A 15,428-nucleotide genomic window follows, 5' to 3' on the forward strand; every position below is an offset into this window, starting at 1 on the left:
TTGTTATTTATTTTCGCCCATTGGCTGGCCGTGGCCATGCTAATCACTATGGCCATTCCGACCCACTACCGGCCCCTCCTTTCCCAAAAAACATCTTCAGAGGATCTCTTTGAGCTAGCTATAACAAGAAGTAACATCAAACTGAGCATGGCTTAATTGTAGTTGTAAACGTGTTACTGGTCCAAAAAGCATGTCTTGTCAAGTGTTCCTTCAGCCACTTGTTTTAAAAACAGTACGCATGTGCTTGTACAGTGAGGCCTGTGAAAAACAAGCATTGGCAAAGCAAGCAGTTTTGGCTTGTGTACAGTCATTATATCCATTTAAGTCATTATATAAGCATTTTCCAAAGACTGCTATCATATGCCCAGATATTCACATCATTTTTCAGTCAGCTGTTGCCATCTTATGGCCAGGTGGTATTATGGCAGTGTGGGGGAATGCAAATCTCATACCTGCACAAAAGCCAAAACTGCTGGCTTTGCCGATGCTTGTGAAAATGTGTCCTGTACCCTCGTCTTGGACTGCTAAGGTTGCCTTTGAAATGCCACTGGTTTATTATTCTGATTCCAGCAAATCTGAAGAGGGTAAAATCCAAACACGCCCAGGCGGAGTAATCCATCTGAAGCCCTACCAGCTGCTGGAGGATAGAAAGGAAATGATAAGAGAAGAAATGAAGATGATGTTGGAGCTCGGCGTCATCGAAAGATCCCACAGTAAATGGTCCTTCCCCATCGTTCTGGTGTTAAAGCCAGATAACACCTGAAGGTTGTGCACCGACTTCTGATGAGTGAACGAGATATTGGAGTTTGACGCATACATGTTGTCTGGATTGATGAGCTGGTGGAAACCCTCGGAAGAGCAAAATTAATCTCCACCTTGTACTTTACAAATGGATATTGGCCAGTGCCAGTGGACGAAGACGCAAAAAGAAAAAAACGCCTTCTCCAGACCAGAAAACCTCCTCTAATTCACTTTACTCCTGTTTGAACTCCATGCCGTTCTAGCTACCTTCCAGAGATCAATGGACCAGGTTCTGTCCCTACGTAGAGGATTCATGGGAGTTTATCTCCATGTTGTTGTCCACAGTACCGCATGTGAAAACCACCCGAAACACATGACAGCAGTGTGCGAGCAGCTAAAGAAGACCAACCTCACTGCCAATCCTGCCAAGTGTCACCTAGCGAGATCATCAGTCAAGTACTTGGGATTTCCGGTGGGAAATGGACAGGTGTTGCCACAACAGATCAAAGTGGAAGTAGTGCAAAAAGCACCATGGCCTCTGATGCAAAAGGATATTCAAGCATTTCTGGGTCCTGTTGGTTACTACTGGAGGTTCACATCAAACTTGTTAACAGACACACTGACCAAATCCCAACCCATTGTCATCCTGTAGGAACTGCAAGCCCACCAGACTTTCAAAAATCTCAAGAATGCTTTCTGCAAAAGCCTCTTGTTTATCATGCCAGACGTCACAGAAGAAATCATATTACATACAGACGCCTCGTTGATCAGCTTGGGTACAGTTCTATTTCAGATGCATGAGCGGGAAGAAAAGGTCATCATGTACATCAGCTGGAAATGCTTTCCTCTGGAAAGAATTGACCCCATGGTAGAATTAGAGTGCCTGGCAATAAAGTGGATTGTTCATAGCCTGAAATACTACCTCACCATTGCCAATTCAAGCTCATCACTGACAATGCCCTGTTGTGGTGCGGATGGCCTTGAACAAGGACACCAGCCAACATGTCTTGAGGTGGATTTTGGCCCTGCAGCCCTACTCCTTCTGAGTAGACCATAGGGCCAGGGCAAAACAAACCAATGTTTTTTGTCCCAGTATTCTCAGGCAACTAGTTGTCACAGAGAGGAGGATGATTTGGAGGAAAGGGTGTAGGTATGTGACAGGGTCAGCAGCCCGACCCTGTCAAGAAAGTATTGGGGCCCCTCTCAGTCTGGGGTGGGAGGCCTGCCAGGGTGGAAATCAGAGCCAGTCCTACCCCAAAGGGGAATGTGGCAGCTGGGAGGGCCGAAGTCCCTTTCCATTCTCTATGTGCTGTGCAATTGAATATGGCACCACTCAATTACCCCATATCTCTATTTCCCAATGCAGGGTAGTCTTTCTCTATTTTTCCTAGATAACTAAATATCCCAGGAGTCACACACCGAAGAGAGAACAGCCCACCAGAGCTGCTAGCAAGATAATTAGTGTCGGCGCACCCCAACAAGCAGCTTAACAAAATGCAACTGGTGCGCTAAATGGAAGAAGGGACCAAACACAGTGTCAGCGCCTGTATTGAATACGGCCATTCATTCTTCACATCAACCATGATAACCTGCAACAAATCCATGGAGCAGTATTTCAAAAGAAAATGACAGTTGCTGAAAGCAGAACAACTGATTACCGGTAATGAAGCCATGGGTCGTCTCTTTAACAGACACTGTCATCCTAGAAACTTGCACTCTCAAAGGAACTGGAACTTTGATTGCAGCAGGCTTCTGCTGGCGATCCACAATGGACACGCTAGAGAGGAAGGTGCAGGGATTGGATCACCTTATACGTGATTTGATGTCTGCAACACCTCTCATGCGGGCAGGGCAGGGAATGATTGGCCCAGTGTGATGAATCCTGCGGAGTCATCACTGACTTCCAGCCTAAAGTCTCTTCCCATGTGGCCAGGGGAAGGGAGCTGCTACCTGATTCTGACCCTCGTATGGTATTCTGAGGGTGGATTACATGGAAGGGGGTGGCTGTTGTGGGGGAAGGTGATGGCTCCGACAGGGGCGACGTGGTATTCTTCCCTTGATTGTGAAGAAGAAACCCTAATCCCAGAGGTTCTAATGGCCTGTCACTATTCAGTACCCTTTAATTGTGAGGTCTTAAAACCTACTTCTGTTAAACATCTTAAGCAGAACTTTAATCATCCTCTACATGTGCATAACTGCTCTAAATCCCATTTGACATCTGAAGTTGATGATGATTGTAATGTAGATAAAAGTCTTCAACAAAAGAACTCAAAACACTATGGTAATCCTTTGGACTCCAATTCCCAGAAAGCATTAAGTACTGGGACAAAGAAGAGCATTAAAGAGTCAATGAGGATCAACAGTAACACCAAGAGAAACGTGCCCTCTAGTTGTTATTCATTCAATCAACTGCGTGGGAAATTTAAATCAGAGAAAAACCTGCAGACGAGAGACCCAACGGAGACCGACGGGCTCCAGTAAAATACCATAAAGGCATCAGAAGCTGCAGAAAAGTCTCCCAACGCGCTGTTTAACTAAACAGCGGCAACCTTACCAGCAAATAACCACAAGGCCAGCAGAGGAGCTGAGAGAGGGTTTGACAAGCTACCAAACCATTCCCAATACAAAACTGTGCTGCGGCAAAGTGCTACGAGTCGGAGACACCAGGAGATACCAGTGAGTTGGCCCAGTGCAAGTGGCAATCCTGAGGCATTCCGACAGGCACACTGACAATTAAGTCAAGGTTTTGAATACCGACCAAGTAGGTTTAAAGAACAACAGCAAAAGTGTTACAATTCCTCTTCTATGGGATACTAATTTGGGGAAACTTGGAGATCACATTGTGAAAAGCCACAAGACAAAGAAGTGAAGGCAAACATGGTACAATTCTCCTGATAAGAGATGTCAGTTGGGGGAAACCTGAAATCAGCATTGCCATTAGCCAAAAGATGCTATAAAGAAACAAAGAGGGAGAAGTTGTACAATTCTCCTGACATGAGATGTTAGTTGGGAGAAACCTGGAACAAACATTGCCAAGAGACATTATAAGTGAGGTTGAGAGAAGGAGCTTGAACAACCCCTCATATAAGGGATGCCAGTATGGGGGACATTGGTGCAAGTGCTAACTGAAGTCAACAAGTTTGTGCCACTGAGAAGGTGCAATTGTGAGAACATTTGAGAGAAATGTGAATGTTGTGGCGAGACCTTGGAACCTTCTTGAAAGAAATATCTGGCAGAAGAGTACAGCAGGGCATCTGTGTGAGTCAAAAGGGGGATATTCCTGGCAGAAGAGTAAAGCAGGATATCCAGAGTTTTCAGTTTAACTTTTTTTTGGAAAGAGAGAGTACACCAGGGGATCTGTATGAGCCAAAAAGAGGTCATTCCTGGCAGGGGAGCATAACATGAAATTCAATGTTGTGTTGAAAAGGATTTTTTGTTCTTTTAAGACTTTTGGCGTCATCATCACGAGTTGGGCGGTATCCCAGCAGTAATACCGCTGGGATACCGCCCGGGCAAATAGCGTTACTGCTATCCTGTCCGGAGCTATTAGCGCCAGATCATGGGTAGCGTGGTAAAGAGTAAATCCCCATTCCCCATTGGTCTAAATGGGGTTGGGGTGCTATTACCGCTGTAATTACGGCGGTAATAGGGCTGGGAGTAATTGTGCCAAAATTGCCCGTACTGCTGACGCATTTACCCCTAGTTCTTTGCTGGGGGTAAACGTGGCCATACTCGGGATTGGGCGGATCCTTAAATGCAGCTGTAATAGCGTTACCGCCACATTTAAGGGCTACCACCCAACCTGTGATGAGGCCCTTTTGTTGAAATTGGATATTTCAGTGGAGGAATTCCTGGCAGGGGAGTACAGCAGGAAATCCAGGGTTTTGCTGAAAAATTACTTTAATATATTAAGCCTTAGTTAAAACTGAATCTTTTTTTTTACCATCCTGATAAACTATAAAGACAGTTTTTTGCTAAATTCCAATCAGTCCTGAAGGAACTTTACTACATTAAGCCTTTGTTGAAATTTAACATTTTTGCTGTGGTCATCCAAATGACGATAAAAGACCGTCTTTCAATATATTTCAACCCGTATTGTAAAAAGAAAAATGTGTCATCTTAAGAAGAATACCCAGGAAAGAGAAATTCATTACCCTTAATGGAACTTTGTTGATACAGATTATTTCAATTGCCTTTTTCCTGAAACAGTTCAGGCGAAGGGAAACTAAATCCTGAAGACAAGGGTTGGTTTTGTTGAAACTGAAGTGTCGATAGAAATTATATTGTACCTTTTCATTTTGTATGAACAGTGTGAGGATATTGGACACAAGGTCAATTTATTTTAGTCATATTCTCACAGGCAGGGACGGTCTCTTTTGGTTAGGGAAAGATAGGCCTTTTTCCAAACACATTGGGCCTCATTACTACCCAGGCGGTAGAGTGATAACGGCGCTGGTAGAGCTGCCGACGCCGTTATCACTCTACCGCCTCATTACGAGGTCTGCTCGCGGGTGCCGGACTGCACGTGTGGTCTGGCCAGACGTGCATACCTGCACCCGCGAGCAGACCAGGATGCTAACAACGGACCCGTCATTAACGGGTCCGTTGTTTGCATCCTCCCCATTCCCATTGAGCCCTACGGGGGCTCGAATGGGGATGTACCGGGTCCGGGTATCGAGAAAAGGGAATTACCGGGCCTGCAATAGTCGGAATGGCCCGGTAATTCCCTTTTTCGGGACCCGGACCCGGTACCCGGTTTGGGGGTAGCCATGCCGCTAAAAAGACATGGCTACCTCCAAACTCCTAACAAGGCCCATTATCTTTTAATAAATATGATGAATATTCAGAACACTGCAACTTTGTGTCTGCCTCTCATTGTTGACCCCTCACGCCAGGAAATAAGAAGGGGAGAACCAATGGAGGTAGGAGGGGGAAGATATAAGGTGCAATAGGAAACAGGAACACATGGGTTATTTGACAGAGGTCAGAGGAGGAGGTGGCAGACCAGGAGACCAGAAGGATGAAGGATGGTGGAAAGAAGTGCGGAGGCAGTTTTTAGCAAAGGTGATGTATTGCCTGGTGAGAGAAAGTGGTACTGTGTCGTGAGTGTGGATGTAAGATGTCTGAGTGAAAGTGGTGGTAAGGAGAGGAGGGAATGAGTGAAAGGTGACAGTGAGTGAAAGGAGAGTGAGTAAGGAGAAGGCTGAGAGGCAGTGGTGTGGAGGTAGGCTGTGGAGGTGGGAGGAGTAGGAGGTGGAATAGTAGTGGTGTGGAGATGGACGTAGTAGTGTAGAGACAAAGGAGCAGTACTGGAATAGGTGGGAAGGGTAGTAGGGGATAAGGGAAGGGTAGTAGGGGATAAGATCAGAAGGGGGTAGATAATTGCAAGAGGAAAATGTGAACGATAAACAGAGAAGTAGGTAAATGGTAGAGAGCTATATCATCAGAAGGACAGATAAGAGAAAGATATGGAGAGTGGAAGAAGAGAGGGGGAAAGGAATGGAGGAGAATAGCAAAGCAGGGCAAGAAATAGTAGAACAGTAGGGAAAGGAGCATAAAAAGCATAGAATCGCAGACGAGCGCCCGGAGTGATTGGAAAGCACTATCCAAACGGGCTCTCAGACAGGTGTCACTTATGTCGAGGAGAGCCTGGGTTACGGTGGGAAAGCCCATCACTAGTTTAGAGAGCGAGGAACAGACACAAGGCACACTGACATTTGAAATCATCTGGGAGTTGTTGTGTTCTTTTTTTTAATTTATTTTTTTTAAAGTTGTTTTTATTGGCATTTTGAACAATAACTGTACCCTTCCTAACCGACCTCCCTACTCCCCCCTCCTGGATCCCCCCCACCCCATACATGGATCGCAATAGAGTTTATGTTCTAAGGATAATGTTCTGGGTACAAAGAATCATAGTTTATAGTATGTGCAGTAATCTTAATCTCTGAGGGCACCATTGTTAGCGATAGACTTTGTGTAGGAAGTTTAGGACAAGGCCCCACTTGGTTTTGAATTTCGCATAGTCTCCTTGAATGGTGTAGGTTATCCATTCCAGTGAGGTATAGTGCCATATTTTAGCTATCCATTCCTGTTCGTTGGGGATTGTGGTTTGCTTCCACTTTTGCACAATAAGAGAGAGAGCCGTCACACTTAGGACCATGTACGCTTTCCTCTGTGGCTTGGTCAGTAGTGTGTCCAGTACATCGCTCAGGCCCAACATACCTTCTACATATTCTCTCTGTACTTGGGGACCAAAGATATCTTTAATTACTTTATTGACCACTTCTCAGAATGGCTTTAAAACGTGACATTTCCACCATATGTGGAGCCATGCACCCACTTCTTTGCATCCCCGCCAGCATGTTTGAGTAACTGAGGGGTACAGTTTGTATAGCTTCTCGTGGCTTAAGTGTCACTGCACTAGAATCCTGATCCACACTTCCCTGATCTGCATCCCTCTCATTAATTTGGGGAACCGCTGCCACACTTCCCATCGTTGTTCTTCGGAGATCGGGAGCAGTAGCGTGTCAGCCCATAGTCTCATATGGGGCCATTGGGGCCGAGTTGTTGGTAAACAACTTGTAGAGTTTGGTAATTACTTGCCTGTCACCGGTGTTAGTTAGTAAGAAACCTTCTAGCGCGGTAAAGTCTCTGGCAGCTGTATTTTGTCATGTCTTGAGAGGAGAGCCAATGCCTCAGTTGAGCGTAATGGTACCTGTCTTCCTCCCTCAGCCCCATGGATTGCTTGCATAGTTGAAATTATTTAACCTCATGTCCCTCCATCATGTCCCTTGCGCAGGTGCCTCCCACTTCTTCCCATGTAGCAAATGCTCCTTTCTCCAACCCTGGGTGAAGTATGGATTCCGAAAAAGGGGAGTAAAGGGTGATGGATAGGACTTGATCTCCGCCTCTTTAACCATAGCATCCCATGTATTTTACACTAGGGCTGTTATTCTGCTTTTGTACATGTTGGGGGGCCTATCTGCCCTGGGATACCACAGGACCTCCTCTAGGGGCCTGCTCACTACTGCCCTGTCCATCCTACGCCAGATGCTGTCTGGATGCCCAATAAACCAGTCTCAGATTACCGTCAGTTGGGCTGCCCGGTAGTACATCATAAAGGTTGGGACGCCCATTCCCCCTAATCCGTGGGGCTGATCATGACTTTCCATGTCACCCTTGTTCCTCTCCCCTACCAAATGTAGTTCTGCACCAGTTTATTCAGAGCTTTGAAGAAATGTTTAGGAACCGCCAAGGTTCGGGAGGGAGGTGTCCATGTATGTGAGTACGACCAGCAGGTCGTCTGCAAGCGCCATTACCTTGTGGTCCTCCCTTCCGAATGTGATCCCTTTTATTTCCCTCTCCTGTCTGATTCTAGCCAGAAATGGCTGGAGGAAGATTGCATACAGGACTGGTGACATGGGGCATCCCTGTTTAGTTCCCCCCTGAGAACCCTATCGGTTGGGAGAGGTACCCATTGATAGCTAACCTGATCAGCGGTGATCTGTAATGGGCTTCAACCAGGCGAAAGAAGACCAGGCCGAACCCCATTGCTTCCATAGTAGCGAACAAGAATGACCATTCGACCCGGTCGAAGGGCTTCTCGGCGTCTAGTGCTAAGACCCCCGTCCTCAGGCCCGCCTGGTTTAATTTCTCTATTAGATGGGATATTCGCCTGATGTTGTCGAACGTTTGTCTCCCCTTGACAAAACCCGCCTGGTCAGGGTGTATCAGGTCCGGGATTACTTTGCCCATTCTTGTTGTTAAGATTTTTGTGACGGTTTTGCTATTGAGCTTTATTAGGGCAATAAGGTGATAAGAGCTGCAGAGGGTGGCATTCTTATTAGGCTTAGGGAAGAGGACTACCTTGGCTTCTTCCATGGAGTGGGAGATGCGGCCCGTGTCAGAAAAGGAGTTGAACATGGATGTCAGTAGGGGGACTAGTGTCGACTGAAATGCCTTGTAGAACATGACAGGGTAACCGTCCAGGCCAGGGGCTTTATTTGGTGGTGGCGATCTGATCGCCGCCCGATCCTCATCTTCTGTAATCGTCCCCTCCAGAGCTTCTCGCTGGCTCTGGGCCAGTCTTTTTAGGTGGCAGGATCCTAGAAAGGCCTTTTGGAGGTCACTGTCAGGTTTATCAGTGGTGTACAGGGTGGTGTAAAACTGTGTGAATGCCTGCAAGATCTCCTCTGTTTGTGTGGTTTGCTGTCCCCCCATCTTTTGAATGTGGCGAATCATGCCTGCTGCTTCCCTTTTTTTGACCTGCCTGGCCAAGAGCCTGCCCGTTTTGATAGCATGGAGGTAGTATTTCTGCCTCAAATAAAGCAGTGACTTTTCTACCAGCTTTGTTAGCAAGACGCTGATTTGCCCTTTAAGGTGCCTATACTCTTTCCTGATCGCTGACCCTTTGTCAGTTTCCATGCTCTCCATTACCCCCTGTTTGGGCTGTGCTGCCTGTTTAGCAATGAGCAACCCCTCATGGTTGCCTTGTCACTCTAAGGTCTTGTTATCCACGCAGAAATTGCAGATAGCTTCACGTAGTTCGTCACATATTACTGTGTCTCTGAGCAAGGGGCGGGGAAACTACCATTTCCAAAGACCCAACTCCCGGCTTCGATAGTGCTGTGGAGCGGCCACCCCGATTCCCCTTCAGTCGCACTGCTGAGGGGCCGTTACGGCACCTTGTCGTCCCCCGCCTTTGAGGTTTGGCAGGTGCCCCAGTGTCTCGAGTGGCTTGCGTCAGGGAGGGGGGGGTCTGATCTCCTCTGTCTCCCTTCCCGCTCTTCTTCGGCTGCCGGTTTTCATACTGCAGAGGCCACTGTTGATGGGTCTGGGCCTGTTAGCTCTGCCCCCTCCTGTTACGGCACTCCGTTTGCTGTTCTTTTTAGGTCTGGTTGGTCATGGGCTATTTATGCTGGATTTCCTTCTTCTGGGTCCTAGGCTGGTGTATCTTATTGCTCCTTTTTAGAGCCGCCGGGGAGGAGCGCACTCCTCACGGTGAGACAGTCATGGCAGCCATCTTGGAATCAGTTGTTGTGTTCTTAAAGCCATCTTTGACAGCACCCACACTGCCAGGCTGAGCTTGTGTGATTTTGTATCCCCTGTTCTTCCTCCCGGTGCCTGTGCTCTTTTGAGGGTCTGCATTTATGTTCTGATATTGGTGAAGGACTGGGATTGACTGCCACTCATAGATTCACCTGGGCTAACTTTGGGCTTCATGAGTCTTGCCTTTCTACCATTCTGGAATGCACATCCCCCTACCTGTTACTGCAGAACAGTTCTTGGGACACAGCTCCACTGTTTCCCTGGTGGGTGAAACTATGCTGGTAAATCTTTTAACAGTATGTTTAAACTCTTTGAATGTGAATGGAATGTTTATCCTCTAAAATAGCAAATTTGTATAACTCATGAAGGAATATTCTGCCAGTAGACAATGGGTTGGTGAGCTTGTATCAGTTTCTGTAGAAATGCTGCCGGAGAATTGCATACTGGCAGCACTATCATAAGCAAGAATTCCTCTGGGGCTTTGAAGTGAATTACTGCATATCACAGGATGTGTGGGTTTTAAAATTATCTTGTGTGCAAAGCTGATTGTTGATGAATTAGAAGTTTGTTTTTCTTCTCAGGGATTTTGGGTCTCGCTACTGGGGCCTTGAGGCCCTTTAACATGAAGAGTGGGTCAGTGTAAATTACTTTTATGACTGACCCTGGACACAAGACGGGGGTCAAGGGAGGTGGTATGGTGATGTTCCCCATACCCCCCTTGAACAATTATATACTGAAGGTACCTGGTCCCAGTGCTAATTACCATTCAGTTATTGAGAATAACATGTTTTTCTTTTTAGATACTACTTGACTATACGTTGTATTACATGACTCATCACTTTCATTTAATATCATAGCTTTAGAGTTGAAGATTGGCAATGCCCTTTGTTTGATTTACTGCTTGACAAATGCTTTATTTGGATTTATCTCGAATCTTTTACTAATGGAAGTTTGTTCTAAGACAATATTTCATGAACATTTCTATAAAATCACTAGCACCGAAAAATCTCAGGGTTAGGAAAATACAAACGGCCCCATGTGCAAGAATAGAAAATGCACACACAAATATATAGCAAACACACAAATACACACACATTCATATAAACACACAGCTAATTACAAGAGTAAGGAGAAACTCAGGACGGTAGATGCTGACTGCAACTAATTGAAAATTACACTGATGGGCATAAAGAGATATGAGAAGGGACAAGTTAAAATATCAATCTCTACAAAAAGAAAGAATTGGACATTACAGCTGATTTAGTTGGAGAGGTGAATTGGGTATCTGAACATGGGGAGAATGCCGTAATGCCCCAGTCATTAGAAGTGTTTGTTTAAAGCATATTAAGACATTTTGATCTTGGTTGTATTATTGAACATTAATATAGAATTATTTAAAAATAGATTTACATTATAAAAATCTAAGAAAATTCAAGCTGCAAAAAACTGTGAGCAAACATTGTGAGTATAAAATGCAGAACGAATTTCACAAGTCAACAAACAAGCCAGGCAGAACTTCCAATAAAAATATGCAGAAAGGAGGAAGAGGTGGCAATCAATGCAGGGTATTTGATAGGAAGCAATATTTAAGAGCAGCTTCTTACTGACCAGTCTTCCTTTTAAAACTCCATGTTCCTTCTCCTAATTGGATGGCAAATCCCCAACAATCAAAGTATTTGGATTACATCGCGTATACAACAGAGGTCTGAAAACATTGTCTATCCGTCCATTTTGGACTACAGCTCCCATCAACCAATGCCACCATAATCAATAAAGACCCCAGGTATACAATAACCGCTACTTTTTCTAGAGGGATTGGGCTCAAGGCTGGTGATGAAGATTCTGGGCCTTTGGTGGTGGTGGTGCAGGGAACGATGTATAAATGTCTATGGTTCATGCATGGTCCGGTATAGGGTTTTCACTCCAATTGGTTTTGACATTGCACAGTTGCCATTTTTGGATGCTTTTACAGTACAGGTCCTAGGATATAGACGTTGGCATGGCAAAGTCAGAGGCAGGATCCGAACTGGGTGTTTGTGATGTTCAATATGGGTGCTGGTGGTGAAGGGCTTGGTCTCTGGGGCTGATCTTGCTGAGTCTAGGCTCCCAGTGGTGGCACTATACCTTGTGGAATATGGATGGGTGTTCCCCATGGTCTGTGTATAGTGCTGCATATCAGCTGTGGTATTGGAGTGTTAGCATTTAGGGTCACAATGTTGGTGTTGTATCAGTATTCTGTGTTTTGGCGCTAGTAGGTGGTTGATCTGAGCGATGATGCGGCAGAGTCTGCACTGGGTTGGTGCTCTGGATGTCGGGCATGGATGGCTTGGACTCAGAATAATGGGGTGGCAGGGTTTGGACTTTACAGAGTGAATATGCAGGACTTGCCCTTTGGATACTGGAGTTCTTGTTGCAGGGACAGGTCTCTGTGGCTGGTGCTGTAGGGTTTGGGCTCCGATTGAAGGTGCTGCAATATATAGTAATGGTTACCTTACAGCTCTATAACAGAATGACGATTCCTGTTTATTTAGTAATGTAGACTATTTGCTGCAGAGAGCACATCACATAATGAGACAAGTGTACAAATAATTTGCAGTTACGCCACAAAGATTAAGGCTGCATGTGATTGTCTGCTTTGTAAGTTTTATTTCCTGGCCACATAGGCAGGTGGAACTGTTAGTTGATTAATCAGAATGCCTAAAGGCATTATCAAGTGTCAGTGAAATTAGAACTTTGATCAGAGATTTTAATTATGTGAATTTACAAGAATACGAACTGTCTTCAAGATACAACTCCTTTATGGGAGCCCTAGTCTGGGGTCTCTCCGTCCATACCTGGCTTGACCACAACTCTATGCTTATGGATGAAGTAGTGTCTGACTGGCAATGCCCTCGAAAAAAGACCAGCTGTAAATACCTGAAACCTATGTTTTGAGTGAGTTTATGGAAGCATAGAAATATGTTTCAGTGAACCTAGAGAGACATGGCAGGATGATGAATTAAAACTGTTACCTTTGGCACTTATTTTGTAAATGATTGTATACATGTGGGTATTCATTTTTGTTTTGAAATCTGAAGTTGCAGATCCTGAAGTTTCATGTTACATGTATCATACCATACAAATCGACTTTAAACATATGCCACATCAGATTAGGGGAGCAGTCAAATCTCGGGTATATTCCAGTCTACTTTTCGTGCAATTTACAATGTACAACAAGGCATATTGGTATGGGGCTGTTCTATGTAATTTATGCAGGTGATTGTAGAAAGTAAAACGAAATCATCCAAATACATTTAAACTATTTGCATTCTTTACTTGGGTTTAGCATTCTGAAATGCTGAGACATGTTATGTTTATATTGGAGCCAATCTAGTGTATGTTATAGAAAACTGTATTGTGTCATAGTCGAAGGTTGGTCTCTGGGTGCAAGCACTTTAGGGTCTAGGCACTGGATGTTGGCACAGTAGATTCTGACTTTGCGTGTTGAGGCTGCAGTGGCTACACTCTGGGTGTTGGCGTGGCAGTGTTTAGGCTTTTGATATTTGAGCTGCAAGGTTTGCATTCTGTGTTCAGTGTGGTATTTCATGGTTGAAGAGATAGGTGTTGGTGACAGAGTTTGCTCACTGGTTCATGAGACCTCAAGGTATGGACTTTGGGTGTTGGTGCAGTCAGGTCTGTTAGTGCCACGGGGTCAAGACTTTGTGGGTTAGGGCTATAGAATCTAGGCTCCAGTGGTTGGCACTGGTGCTATGTCTTCTGAGATTAGGATTCTAAATCTGCACGTTGGTTCTCCAGGGCTTGGACATTGGGTGTTATTGCTGCAGGTCCAGTAACTGGGAGATGTTGTTGTTGGGTCAGTGGTCTACATGTTGATGCTGCGGGCTCTGGGCTCTAGATGTTAGCTAAGGGGATGCATGTGTTCTGTGTTGATGTGCTACAGAGTTTGGGCTCGGGTGATGGTGCTTTATGATCTGGGGTCTCTGTATTGGTGATAGGGAATCAGGGTTTTGTATGTTATGCTGATGATGTAGTGCTCGCTCTTTAGCTGGATACTGCAGTGAATTCAATGATTGCCACTTCTTCTGCTGAAAGGTCTGCGCTTGGCGTTTTTTGTGGGCTTCACTTGTGAACTACAGGGTTTGGGCACTGGTACTAATGCTGCATCCTGTGTACTCATGGATATGCAGGGTGCAAGGTTTGGGCTTATCATGTTGGCGCTGTGTGATCCACCTGTATTTATCAATCTTTAGACTTCAATATTTTATTAATCTGCATACCTGGCAGCTGTCAACCCCTCCCTCTTCGTAGCCGGCACACAGGTTGTAGGCCTTGATTGCCCCATTGTACCACCTCGATCCATTGCATTTCTTTACATCTATCTGATTTACTTTCGCTTCCTGAAGGATGTCAGCAGATTCATCGGCTGGTAAAAAAAAAAAAAAGTATAGCATACAGTCACATTTTAAATCTTGGGAGTAATATGAACTGTTAGCACAATAAAAGACGCAGTATTAGTCACACTGACAGTTACAGTAGTATCCACGCCTGATTCACTGTAATTGGACTACAAATCCAACCTTGCCCTGCCACTGTTCTTGACTGCAGCATCATTGCTACTAAAATGAATTTTATTAAAACCACTTAAAGTGCAAGTACCTTAACATGAGTGATTACCTGAGCGCTCTACAAATATATTTCAAAACCAAATACCAACGAGATAAAAAGAAAAGGCACCAACCACCAACAGTCCAACATTTACCTCATCCACTGCTTACCATCAACAACACAGTCCCATTCCAGGAGCAATTTCAGTTGAACTATCTACTTGGGGAAAAGAATGTTTTTTAGTTCATGAACACAGAGGGAGCTAAACGAAAAGCGATAGGGAGCTTTTACAGGAGAAAGCTCGTTTCTAGTGTTGTTTGAACACTAGGAATTTCAAGAATGAGATTCGACCTACTATGGGAGCCTGTTCTGCCTCCATCCCACAAAAACACGAAGGGCCTTATTAAAACTTTGGCTGCAAGGGCAAAAAGTAACAGTAATGGAATTACCACTACTTTTAACACTTCGCCAAATAAAGGGTTATTGAGAATGAGTCATAATTGCCCTGGTGCTAACTCCGCTGGAGGAATTCGTGCTGGCTGAATTTCCAACGACTACTGAAGGGAATCCCCCCAGGGCCAATTATGCCGGAAGAATTAGTGCTGAAAAATAACATGCTAATTCTGCCGTATTATAAGATGAAATGCTGCCGAAAGAACACCAAAAGCAGGCACCAATTCCATCAAGAACACACTGCAGTTACCTCAACCCAAGTGGCAGATGCATTCAAATGATGGAAATGAAGCCACAGGTATACCCAATTGGCCCTAAACCGGTGTATAAACCCCACCCCCTTCAACACGCTTCCTAACACAGAGGCCTGCAACCATTGGATCTCTTGTTGTTGTGGACTGCAACTTCCACCAGTCCTAGCCAGCAGAGTCAATAAGAAGGGATCATGAGAATTGTAGTGCAAAACATCTGGAAAGCCACAGGTTGCAGACCCAAGTCTTAACATCATAAAGCCACAAGCAGGAGAAAACCTCACGCTTTACAACCTCCAGTTGCACAATGAGCTGCAAAGGCATGCACAG

General features: G+C 45.1%; 1 protein-coding gene across 1 annotated transcript in view; it reads right to left on the bottom strand.

The window, feature by feature from the left end:
• Window positions 1–15,428, bottom strand: part of LOC138514164 (acrosin-like) — a 1,823,097-nt gene that overhangs the window by 1,091,928 nt on the left and 715,741 nt on the right. The window contains exon 4 of the mRNA XM_069629472.1: window positions 14,067–14,212. Coding sequence (XP_069485573.1) covers window positions 14,067–14,212 — 146 coding nt within the window. The remainder of the gene's footprint in view (window positions 1–14,066; window positions 14,213–15,428) is intronic.

This window comes from Ambystoma mexicanum, chromosome 12 (assembly GCF_040938575.1).
Source record: "Ambystoma mexicanum isolate Mex_15411 chromosome 12, UKY_AmexF1_1, whole genome shotgun sequence".
Classification (NCBI taxonomy): Eukaryota; Metazoa; Chordata; class Amphibia; order Caudata; family Ambystomatidae; genus Ambystoma; species Ambystoma mexicanum.